Below are 12550 nucleotides of genomic sequence, written 5' to 3'. Positions count from 1 at the left end.
GGTGCTGCTTCCTGAGCTAACATGCTCTACAGACATCTCAAGTGAGCTTCAAGCGAGAAAGGCCCTCAACTATCTATGGCAAGACAACTCATAAAGAGAATTAGAGCCAAGATACCCTAGGCAGAAATGCCAAAGATGCTCACTGTTCGTAGGCTCTTGAGATGTGGCTAATGCATGGAAGCCATGGAACATGGAGCCCTTGGTTATCGACTCGGTAAGAAAATGGGTCATATGATATAGGCCATTAGACTGTGCCTCACTGTGAGCAATCACTAGACCGGTCTTAGAGTGAAGGATCTCGATTGTGGTCATTGTAAAGAAAACTGCTTGTCCCAACTGGCAAAGCTGTTGAATAGATAACAAGTTCACCCCAAGCTGAGAGACATGGTTTACATTGTCCAGCGAAGCTAGATTCGGACCTTTGTTAGTGGCAAAATTGATGCAACCTTGAGCTTAGATCTTGATTGAGGAGTTGTTTCCTACGCGAACCCGCCTAATTGTAGGGGCTCGGGTATGGAAGATGTTCTCTATAGGAGTCATGTAATGTGTAGCTCCATTGTGCGCAATCCAAACAGGTGCTGATGTGCTTGACAGTGATGAGTGGGCATCTACGACAACCTCGTCATAGGGAGGCAACTTACAGATGTGGATAAGACTCGCATTGAATGTTTCTACGGAGATGATGTGGGTCTCAGTAGACCATTCGGACAAGCCCTCTAGAGTTGAGAATGTTATTGACTAAGATGGTTGACCGGTGGCAGTGTGAGCTTGACCTTTCCGTTGTCCCTCGCCATCACCTTTCCTTCCTTGAGATGGGGATTGCTCGATTGAGGGGCGGGAGGCTGTGACAGGTTTTGGTGTTGTGTCTCTTTCCTTTGATCGACACTCATCGTTAATATGGCTAGTCTTTTGACAATGTTGACAATACTCATTTTTCTTAGGTGTATTTTGCCACTTGGGTTTGAGTTGAGGCTGGGCGTTTCCTTGTGATTTCCTTGCTTGATTTTGATTTGGTTTATCCGCCCCTTGCTGCCTCTTTTGAGAATGAGCAACAAGAGCCCCCTCTGAGGGATAATTTAAATGAAATTGATCGAACAACCATGCATAATGCAATAGCTAACACTCAAATTCATAGAATGTGGGTAAATTGGGCAGAGAAACCACTTGCTGCAAAAAATTGAAGTATTTACAGAGTAGCTTGTTAAGAAACAATGTGACTTGATCGTTCGATACTCAGCCAACTTGACTTTCAAGTCATCCCGGTTAGAGATTTTGAAGTCAAGTTTTATTCGATTGGTCCTATCTTGAGCTGCATAACGGTCAGTCAAGTGTCCATCGCTCTGATGCTAAGTCAAAATGCTGAAGTTGAGAATGAAACTCAGGCAATAAGCCATGCATTTTGCTCGACAATAGCGGAGATATTCTTAGCCTTCCATGAGGGACGACCTCGTATGGAACAAGTGTGGGATCGGATTGGGGTTCCAACCTCTGCACAAGATCCCATAGGCTCTATGAATACTCGGAGATACTAGTCAGAGTCGAAGAAATCAATCTGAAGTTTTTTATACCCGAGGAAAAGTCGAGGATGTCTCATCAAGTTCGACCAAGCTGTAAAGTGTAACTTGTTAAAATGAGTATTATCATTGAATGCATGCTTGTTGGCGGAAGATGAGGTAGAACCATGAGGTGTTGGGAATGTGGGGTAAGATGGATATGGAGGATAAGATGGTGATGGTGGTGGAGTTGCCTGATAAGGAGGAGGGGAAAGAGGTGGGTAGGCAAAAATAGGCTGAGTGTCCAATGAGTGCCGATTGGTATGGAGACACTGAGACATGAATGTTTCCATAAGGTGCCGGTGGAAGTGGAGGCACTGGGACACGTAAGCCTTGTCCAAATATCAGTTGGGACACAACATAATGACGAGAGGGTCCACTAGGTAATGCCATGGAGGCAAACTGTGGCACCAATTGATCCACACTCGAGAGAGATTGGGGGGGAATACTTAGGCTGCAATGATCCCAAAAGCTTGTGAGAAAAAGGTGGAACACCACCCGGTTGAGGAGGAGATGAGGTCCTAACTGTAGTGCCTAAGTTTGGATAACCCCTTGGTGTGGTGAATGAAAACACATGTGATCTTACATGAGAGGCAACATGAGGTGCACTTAATGGAGGCTGAAAGGATGTTAGCAGAATAAGAGGGTGGGATGGGATGTAGATGTGGGAAATAATGTGGGTTTCTTTTGTCCGTTAAATGCATTAAATTGAAATAATGATGATGAAGATGCATCTATTTCATTTTGACCTTTGAAAATAAAATTGTTTGAAGGAAAAAAAAAGAAAGGAGTACTCACAGTTTCTTGTTTCAACTGCTTACCTAGTCTTGAGTTTATAAAGAAATATTTGTTTTCCTCATTATTCATAAACCAAAAATTGTTTTGCATACGTCCTTTATCATGAAAATCATCCATACCAATAGAAGAAGGGTAATCATTATTAATAGAATCTAAAATTATAGACATACTTGGCACCGGAGAAAATAAGTACGAAGGCAATGGAGTGTACTCTATGTCAGTTTCCACTTGTGGATGGCCAGTCCTTTCAAGTGGAGATTCCGCTCTTTCTGCATAGTCAATAGATCGGTGCACCAAATCTAAAGCGTAAAATTTAGACTTACCTTCTATCTGCTGTTGGGCTCTATGCATCAAAATGAGATTATACTTAGCTGCAGTGATCTCATAAGATTGTGGAACTTCATGGTAGTCCAATGTCTGTCTGGCCGTGTGTGTTAAGAGCTTGTGAAGTAAGCTGTGAGGCCCACTCCGACTTGTTTTTTGATGGATTTGGCTCAGGTGTGAGAAATGGTGCAGAAGTAGTGTTCGAAGTCATTTGCCCTTCTGTTGTTTCTCGCTTCTTGTATAGAGCTTTTAGATTAAGGCGTAGGTTTCTCTCAGAGAACTTGGCTCTATACCATGTGAAGAAATACCCTAATATAGAAACACAAATAACACCGTATGACAAAGCATAGAGAGAGAACACAGTTTGGGTTAGGGTAACTTAGAGACAATGAACACAAAGAATAAATGAAATGATATGACTATTGAATATACAATGCTCATGCAGCAAACACACTCTGCAGTGAATGAATATTATACCTCGAGCTTCTGTATCTCAAGGATCAAGGCAGGGGTAATGAGCTAGAGAGTGTCGTACTCCGAATGGATCCCAAATTGCAGCAAGGCAGCCTTTGGATGTCGAATACTAGCAAATGCAGCCAAGGAAGGCTGGATTTGATGCAGACGGCAGTGCAGGAGAGAGAAAGAATAAAAACGCAGGTGAGGAGAGAGAAATACTAAACACTGGTTGCAAGAGAGAGAAAACAGGAAATGCAAGCTGCAAGAGATAGAAAGACAACAAACGCAAGAAAGACCAGTAGCAGCAGGCAGCATGCTGAAATTAGCTCCGAACAGTGTGTGGTAGGCTGGAAACACGCACTAGACTGTTGTAGACAGCAATGGCCAGCCTGGACCACGATGTCCTCTACATCTGGGGTGTGGGCAGCAAGCTGAAATACCCGAAATCTGCAAAAACGAGATTAGGGTTGAATGGAGGGCAGCATACCTATTTATAGAAAGTTTGGGCCCTCCCAAGTGGGTTTGTGCTTATGGGATATAGATACTCTCTAGCAACGCATTTCCTTTTAAATAAATGTGGCTCTTCCTTAATTAAGTATGTTTTGGGGCTGTTTAAGTGAAGCCAATGCATTTTTAGCTCAACAGTGACTTGATCATCATCTGACTTACGTTAGCTAGTTGTGGCGAAATTCAGTGAGCAATAACTGATTCTCAGCCAACTTGATAGTCAAATGATCTCTGTCAGTGATTTTGAACTCTTAGCATTTGTGGTCGAGGTTAGTAAGTTGGGTACGATCACGAGTCATGCAAGTTGCAACAATCGATTAGATGTGCCCAAAAATTAGATGCAAGGCCAAAGTGTTAAACCTGTGAGTGAAATTTGGGCATAAAATCCTACATCAACTCGACTATAGCTATAGCATATTTGCTTATCCAAGAGCAAAAGACCTCATATGAGAACTAGCAAGGGTCAGGCTGGGGTTCCTGCCCTTGAACAAGTTCCCATAAGGATTGGGAATCCGAGACATGCCGCATCAATTTATACCAAGTCATAAAGTTAGACCCATCAAAATGGGTCTTATCCATAAACACCTCAGTGACAAAACATTCTGGAAATGCAGTAAATGACAACCTCTAATGAATGCACAAACTAACACAATGTCCGAGCTCCCATGTCTCCATCGGACTTTGATGGAGCTCGCAACCAGGAGATGATAGCAGAAATACATGGACTGTTAACAACAAGAAGGGCCCTTTTTGGCTACCTAAAATACTTCACAATATTGTTGGTAGTGGCATGTTTGAAACATCTGTTTGGGAGGGCTTCATATTGGGTGCATTGTTGTGCATCCTCCAAATGTGCACAGCTGATTCTATACGTATCCAATTTTAAGAAGAGTCCTTACTGACCATAAGCTCGGCCCAGTGATGGTTCACAGAAAAATGTTTCAGGTCTTAATGACACCTGAGTGCAATTTTTTGCTCACTATGGAGGGAATGTTTGCAGTCTTAGATCTTGTGTGTTGATTTTATACTATAAAATGGGTAGGTTGCTAAAAGTAATGTTTTTGTTTTGATTTAACCGTGATTTCTGGCTGGACACTCTTTTAGGCCCATTTGGAGTGAGCACGATAGTACAGATTCTTGTTCTTGCTACTTGAATATGCCTTGAGACAGCTTTCATTATCCAAATTCTTATTTTCAGGTGGTTTCGGTTCATACCTTCTCTCCATGGACCAGAAAACCTATGACACAGTAAAGACTGGCAGTAACAGTCATGCTGACAGCCCTGCTGATATAAAAAATCCAGGGCTGGGTTGGATGACAGGATATGTGTTTGCAGTTGGTTTTCTTGGACTGGTAGCAGTTGTCCCCCTTCGCAAGGTTATTCTCTTTCCCTTTTCTGCCATTTTAGATCCTGCCCAAAGAAACCATCTGCTTTGTGGTGACTGATTCATGTCCCTTCGTTTAAATGTGCAGACTATGATTATTGACTACAAGCTAGCATATCCTAGTGGCACAGCTACAGCAATCCTCATCAACAGTTTCCATATGCCTCATGGGTACAAACAGGCACAGTATGCATCTCCCATAATCGTTTGAGGAGTTCAAGTAGCTTACCTTTACTGTTCTGCAAGTATTATCTATCCAATACTCATTAAACTTTTGTATTTCATCTTTTGTTTCCACTTATCTGGAAAATGAACAAGGGTGCCTGTCACAACAATTTGAGCTTGCTTGTTGGTTTTAAAAGAATATGGATATAACATCATATGATTCACTGTTGCTTTCCAGCATCAAATTATTCTTGTTATTGTCTTTTCTCATACATATTTGCACCAGAAAAAAGGGTAAGTTAAGTATTGTTTCCACGAGTTCTTTGTTTGGCCCTCTTTGAGAAGGTTGATAGGTTGTAGTACAATGCTACTTTTTCTTCGTATCATAACCAACTATGGGAATTTGGAGGATGGAAGAGTGCAGGACTGTGCTTGGTGCAAGGGTGCAAGGTGTACTCTAAGGATTTGGACTCTGGAGCACGGATGAATGTAGGATTGTCCTTTTTAGCATCATCTTCTTCAATGATTGTGATCATTGCCAACAGAGATTAACAGCAAGGGCGCTAGCTTGTTCTGGACATGGCAGCAAGGTGTACCTTGAAGATTTGGAGCATGGAAGAGTGCAGGATTGCATTCAGGCAAGGGTGTTAGCCTCGACTTTTTGGCGATTGTGATAATCGCCAATAGACATCAATACAAGGGTGCTCTTAGCCTTGATCTTAGCACCAAGGTGTACCTTGAGGATTTGGACCACGGAAGAGTGCAGATTGCATTCAGGCTGGGGTGCACTTGTCATATTGCTGATGTGGCAGGTGGCATGACAAGTCGGATAGATTTCTGACATTGCAGGTCAGACAGTTCATGGTGTTGCAGGTCAGATGAGTGCTAGTCAGACATCACCTATGGGCCTGGTTCAGGTGAAGGACTTGGCAAGTCTTCAAGATTGTTGTCTTCAATCGATTGTGATCATTGTAAATAATCATCAATAAGAAGGGCACGAGCCTGTTGTAGACAAGACAACAAGGTGTACTCTGAGCATTTGGAGCACAAAATAGTTCAGGATTGCACTCAGGCTGGAGTGTAGCATGGGTTTCTGTTGGTAGCCGTTGCCCTTGTGTATACAAATATTGTTATTGCACTAAAGCAATTAGAGAACTGTTTCTGCCTTTGAGCTCTCTTATCTTTCTCTATGATGTACATTTAGGAGACTATTGTCTTACACATGTGCTCGCATAAAAGGCAAGGCTGGAATCCATGGGCAAGGCAACTGCATCCCACGAGAAGGTGGCTTGATAGACCATACTCCTTGAAAAAGAACAATACAAAATGGAGCCATATCTACCAAACTATGGTACAATCTTACAAGAGTAGTGAATGTCTCTATTGATGCTTCACGTTGGGCCACTAAGGGGCATGATGTGGCTAGCTAATTGCTTGCTTAAGAACCATTGCTAGTGCTAATTGCAGGTTTACAAGTTCTGCAGTTTTTATCTTGCAAAATATGGTTTTGATGCATTGTGTGGTACATCTAAAGAAGGGGATGTGCAGGTGGATGGGAGGTTGTTGGCAGGTGCCAATGCTACTCACTTGGATCTAGTATAATTTAGAAGATATTTGTTTGTGCTTCCAAACCCATATGTGCCAGGGAGTCTGGATGGGAAGCTGCTGGCGTATGCAAATGAGGACCTTGCTGTAGTTTTGATAGAGCTTGATGTGTCCAAATCCATGATGCTTGTTGTGACACATTCATCAAGGTTTATGGAATAAAGTTTTGCAGCAACAGTGAGGACACAAGAGTTTAGAGTACTTGGCAGACACTTCAGGTGACATAGCTAGACATAGCTATTGGCAAACAGTATGAGCGTAGGGGGGCTTCATCCTCTGCATACACAGATATTGGTTTCGTTTTATGGACATAATGTAATGTAGCAACAGTAAGACGTTAGAGTTTGAATAGTAGGAACATTTGTGTGTTAAGCTACTTAAATTTTCCATTTAATTTATCATATTTTCTGGCTCTTAAAAGTCCCAAAAAACATATCTTCAGTTAGAATGCGACTCAAGACTTTTCATTGGGCCAATTGACTTAGAATGTTCTATATCTCCTTGTTTCCATAGTGTGAAGAAATGCTTTTAACACAGAAAACACAAAACCACTTGCATAACAAAATGCAGATTGATAAACATAGAACACAGTTAGGGTTAGGGTAACTTAGAGACAATGAACACAATGAATAGTGAAGTGAATGACTACTGAATATACAATGCTCATGCAGCAAACACACTACAGTAAATACTGAACCTTGAACTCGTATCTCTGGTTCGCATGTGGGACACCTCTCTAGGATCGTGTTTCTTTTTAAATAAGATGGTTTCTTCAATAATTAAATGTGTTTTGGGGCTGTTTAAGTTAGGCTAATGCATTTTTAGCGTAACATCTTCTCTCAGGCTCAAAATTGAGTCATGAGAAATAAGCCCTTTTATGGTTACTTCCTTTTACTCCAAGGTATCCCACCCAGAAGTAGCCAGGGCATTGGGCAAAGGGTGCATGTTGGTTGCCTTGTGATCTACCAAGGCTTCAGAGGCGATGGTCATCTTACCAAGGGAGTCCAAGTGATCACCTTAGAGAGGCTAGGGTATTGGACCAAGTGTATGAAATTGTTTTACTTGTTTTATGAAGGTAGCAGGGCTATCCATTCCTATTTTTCCGTACTTTGGGGCACAATGACTCAATGGGACAAAATTGATTTGAAACCATTACTTGATGCTAAATCTTTTGAACAAATTGTACTAAAAGCCCTTTTTAAAAAAAGGATAAAAGAGCAAAACACAAAGTCCACTATTGATTCCATCTGTGTTTGTAGGACTTGGTAGGCCCTTGGATGAGCACCTTGGGTTTGATGCCCTGGCCTCTCTAGGGTGATCACTTGGGTTTCCTTGGTAAGATTACCATCGCCTTGTAGACTTGGGAGGTCATTGGGCAACCGACATGCACCCTTTGCTTGATGCTCTGGTTGCTTTGGGTTGGGATGCCGTGGGGCAAAAGAAACTAAATACCAAGAGCTTATTTCTCATGGCTCAATTTTAGATGTGAGAGGGGGTGTTGAGCTAAAAATGCATTAGCGTGACTTAAATTGTCTATTCCTTGTACACATAATGGCACGTAACAAGCTTAGTAGATGATAGTTGCAATGACTCATTTATTACCACTCCAACTTGTTTATGTTATTTAGTATACTTGAGACGAGACATGTATATAAATCATGCCTAGTGACTATAGTCATGACTCATGCCTCAGTGTATTATAATCTTATTTACAATGTTTAGCATCTAAGTTATATTTTAAATATATGGGTGTATGTGAATGCGCTTAAGCTCTTGGCGAGCATACTCAAAAGTGAGAACAAATAGTGTGATATAGAGGATCAAATTTGTCAAGACCTCTACATGGAGCTAGAGGAGATAGATTGACAAGTCTCCCACACTCATGTTTGATAGAGTGTGATTGTTTGAACTTGTGCCATTTGCCATGGAGCATCGATATTTGCATTGACTTCTGTAGCTCATTGCCATTGTTGGGCTCTTAGGTGCTATATGAGGCATTGTACTAGCTCAAGGACCATTTCCACTAGCATTGCAATGTGCACCCATGAGGACACAACCATCTCCATCCTTGCTATAGAGATTAGAGAGCTTGAGTATGATGATGGGGACAATGCCATTGGGGAGGGTGATTTGCTAAGGTGTCCGATACATCCTCTAGTAGTAGTGAGCATCATTTTAGCTTGAATTTTGAGAGTGAGATGAGCACCTCGATTGAGATCCTTGGTGTTGAGTCTCATGACTCGCCTCTAGTATCTACTTTTTGTATGAGATTGTTAACTTTTGGCTCATTATCTATTTGGCGTTCTGGTATCCAAACTCTCATTTGCAACTCTCTTTTGCACCATGCATGGACTCAAGTCTTCAAATGTTTGAAGTGTATTGTTCTAACTCTCTACATTAAGTACTTAGTATAGGTATTGACATTTTATGCATAATTTTTTTTCCATTGGATGTACATCTATGATTTTCTCAATTAGTTCTGTACACTGTCAGATGTGACAACCTTGGAATGATCTTATGGCAATTTTGACATCAATACTAAGTGTATATATGAAGTGAAATGCATGTTTGATGGTAGCACTAGTCACCACAAAGCTAGGCTTGTGGCTGAGGCAAAAACAGGGATTAATTATGAGGACACACTGCGTTAAGTTCATGTATAACTTACCATTCTTACAACTTGCACTTGGATGGCCTCACATGCACCAAGTATAATGTAACAAGTTTATGCCACCCAACCTAGAGGTTCTTTGGAGGAATGTTTGAAGAGAAATCATGCTGCTTGTGTAAAGCCTTTCTTCACAGCAGAGATATATCTTGGTCTAAGAAAATCTATGCTCAGCTATTTCCCCGATATTTCTCACTTTGTTGTTTTCAATACTTGTAGAAACTGCATTTAGTTTTTCCAGTGAGGATATTGGGGGTTCACCTTACCAACAGGATACTGGCTGCCTTATTTGCTTGTGCAAGATATTTTGCATATTTTCTCTAAGGTGAGCAGATGTTTGTGTAGCCCGCTGTTGCCTTCTCTTGTTTCTTGGTCTTCTCCTTGAAGACATTGAGAGAAGTCTCATTATCAGTTAAAACACTTGCTCTACAAATATTTCAGAAGCCTCTCATGCCTGACGGCTTCTGGACTATGTGAACAAATTTTTGGTTCTCCTAAGTCCATATTTAAGAGTAGCAGTAAAGAATCATGTGCGAGCACAACACTTACACTGTTGGCTTTGCAACCTCTGGCAGCTGAATGAGGCATAATGTAATGATTACCATCATGACCATTCACTTTTGGTAATGCAGTGATATTTGTATGAGCTCATAGTAAGGTTTGGGACAACCCGCACAGGCATAAGTACCAAGATTGTTTGAATAATGGACTGCCAGGGGTACATTAATTTTGTATGCGAGAACTGATTCTGGAATTTACTATGGTGCAGGAAGCAGATTCTTTGCCTGGGTAAATATTTCTCCTTCAGTTTTTTCTTTAGTCTCTTCAAATGGTTTTTCAGTGGGCCTCAGTCTGACTGTGGCTTTGAGAACTTTCCAACCCTTGGATTGAAGGCTTTTGATAACAAGTATATTTTCTCATCTCAAGAGCTAAAGTCTGGTTTTGAACTCGTCTAAAATTCCGCTTTTGCTGATGCAACTTGATAGCAATGTGCTTATTGTAGTTAAATTTTTGACCACAGATTCTACTTCAATTTCAGCATGACTTATGTGGGGGCAGGCATGATTTGCTCCCATCTTGTCAATGTCTCCTTGCTACTGGGGGGCATTCTGTCATGGGGTCTTATGTGGCCCCTTATTAACAATCATGCAGGGGAATGGTATCCAGCAGATGCAACTGGCTCTAATTTGCAAGGCCTATATGGATACAAGGTAGGTAGTTTTAGCTGACTTTGAGAAACCCAAGTTACCTGTCATAAGAAAAGCAAATAAAAGAGCCATGAACTCATTGAGCCATGATTGATGACTTCTCTGTACTTGCTGAAACTCATTTACTCCTTTCTTGCTCGCTCGCTTATTAGGTGTTCATTGCCATAGCCCTCATACTAGGAGATGGCCTATACAATTTCGTGAAGGTATTGCTCATTACAGGAAGGTCATTGTATGTTCAACACAAAGAAAACACCCCACTGCCAACTACCAAGCAGAAAGGTAAGGACTTGAGAAGGCGTCAATCCTCAATATTTACTGCTGTTTCCCACTCAGCTTGTGTTCTCTCTTATTCACAGGGTTAACGGAGGTTTCCATAGATGAACAACGAAGAAATGACTTGTTTCTGAAAGAAGCAATACCTTTCAAGGTAGCTGCTGGATGCTATGTGGTGCTGGCTGCAATATCCATAGGTGTTATTCCGAAAATATTTTATCAGATGAGGTGGTATTATGTTCTTGTCAGCTACTGTGTAGCACCTATTCTTGGTTTCTGCAATGCCTATAGTTGTGGCATGACAGACTGGAGCTTGGTATCAACATATGGAAAGCTTGCGCTTTTTATATTCTCAGCTTGGGCAGGAAAAAATGGTGGAATTATTGTGGGGCTTGCATCATGTGGGGTAATGATGATAATTGTTTCTTGTGCTGCTGATCTAATGCAAGACTTCAAGACCGGCTACCTTACACTGTCTTCTCCAAGGTCCATGTTTTTAAGCCAGATTATAGGTACTTTGATGGGGTGCATCATTTCACCCTTGACATTCTGGATGTTTTGGAAAGCTTTTCCTATTGGGGATCAGAATGGACAGTACAAGGCTCCATATGCTGTGATATACAGAGAGATGGCTGTGCTTGGTGTCCAGGGTTTCTCAGCTCTTCCCAAACACTGTCTTCAACTCTCTTTTGCCTTCTTTGCCTTTGCCATCATTGTTGGTTTTACAAGAGATCAGGTTCCTGCTAAGGTGGCACGATTCATTCCCATTCCAATGGCAATGGCGATCCCATTCTACATCGGGCCTTATTTTGCTATAGACATGTGCATAGGCACTGCTATTGTCTTTGCCTGGCGAAGAATCAACAGAAAGAAGGCAGACCTACTTATTCCTGCTGTTGCCTCAGGGTTGATCTGTGGTGATGGTATCTGGACTTTGATATCAGCAATCCTAGCTTTAGCCAAAAAGCAAGCTCCAATCTGCATGTATTTCTTTTCCAGCAAAGTGTTTTCCTCACTTAATCTTCCAAAATACTAGATTGAAGGATGACACAGGCACCTATGTATGACGTAAACGTTAAGGGAGACATGTAAAGTTATGTAGTCTTAATACAGCCAGGATGCAAACCAGATGTTGCATGTTAAGCATAGAGGTTGCACCCCTTCTTACTGCAGAGTCTGAGCTATGGAGCAGAGTAAAACAACCACTAATAAAGGAAAAAAGGGCCCCAAGGGTTGTAGGGAGGGGCGTGGTTGTATGAAGTTATTGGGGGCATTGTTGCGTTGGTCTCATATTCACTTTAGATGTTAGAATTTTTGTAATGAATGTTGCTATATATGCTAAAGAAAAAGGAGTGGTTGCAAACATTGAAATATGGCATAAACATATTGGACATGCAAATGTGCAAAGATTGAAATTAATGCAATCCAAAAGATTGGTTACAGGGTTACTTGCAGAATCTTATAAAGTAGGTAAAGTATGCCAATATGGTAAGCAAGCAAGACAATCCTTTTTGCTTGAAAGAGATGAGTAGAAATATAGTTGATGTTGTGCATACAGATGTTTGGGGATTTATATAGAACGTATTTCTTGATGGGAGTAAATAC

At 41.4% G+C, this 12550-nt stretch overlaps 1 protein-coding gene across 1 annotated transcript; it reads left to right on the top strand.

Annotated features, from left to right (window-relative positions):
• The first annotated feature begins 5092 nt into the window (after nt 1-5092).
• On the top strand, nt 5093-12294 carry LOC148041015 (putative metal-nicotianamine transporter YSL12). Its single transcript, XM_087675569.1, has 5 exons — nt 5093-5209; nt 10231-10368; nt 10483-10672; nt 10822-10951; nt 11029-12294. The coding sequence occupies exons 1-5, from the start codon at nt 5115-5117 to the stop codon at nt 11979-11981; spliced, it is 1506 nt and encodes a 501-aa protein (XP_087531695.1). The 5' UTR covers nt 5093-5114; the 3' UTR covers nt 11982-12294.
• Nucleotides 12295-12550: the final 256 nt, after the last annotated feature.

The sequence above is a fragment of the Lygodium microphyllum genome, chromosome 1 (genome assembly GCF_053477565.2).
Source record: "Lygodium microphyllum isolate KBCC chromosome 1, Lygodium_microphyllum_v1.1.10, whole genome shotgun sequence".
NCBI lineage: Eukaryota > Viridiplantae > Streptophyta > Polypodiopsida > Schizaeales > Lygodiaceae > Lygodium > Lygodium microphyllum.
Note: the sequence above shows the minus strand (reverse complement) of the source record. Positions and strands in the feature narration are given on the sequence as shown.

Bases quoted from the DNA above. Each gene is read 5' to 3' on its own strand.
- LOC148041015 (XM_087675569.1), top strand. From the start codon at position 5,115: ATGATTATTGACTACAAGCTAGCATATCCTAGTGGCACAGCTACAGCA. The intron at 10,673-10,821 runs GTAGGTAGTTTT...CTCGCTTATTAG, and splicing joins AAGGCCTATATGGATACAAG to GTGTTCATTGCCATAGCCCT. The intron at 10,952-11,028 runs GTAAGGACTTGA...TCTTATTCACAG, and splicing joins GCCAACTACCAAGCAGAAAG to GGTTAACGGAGGTTTCCATA.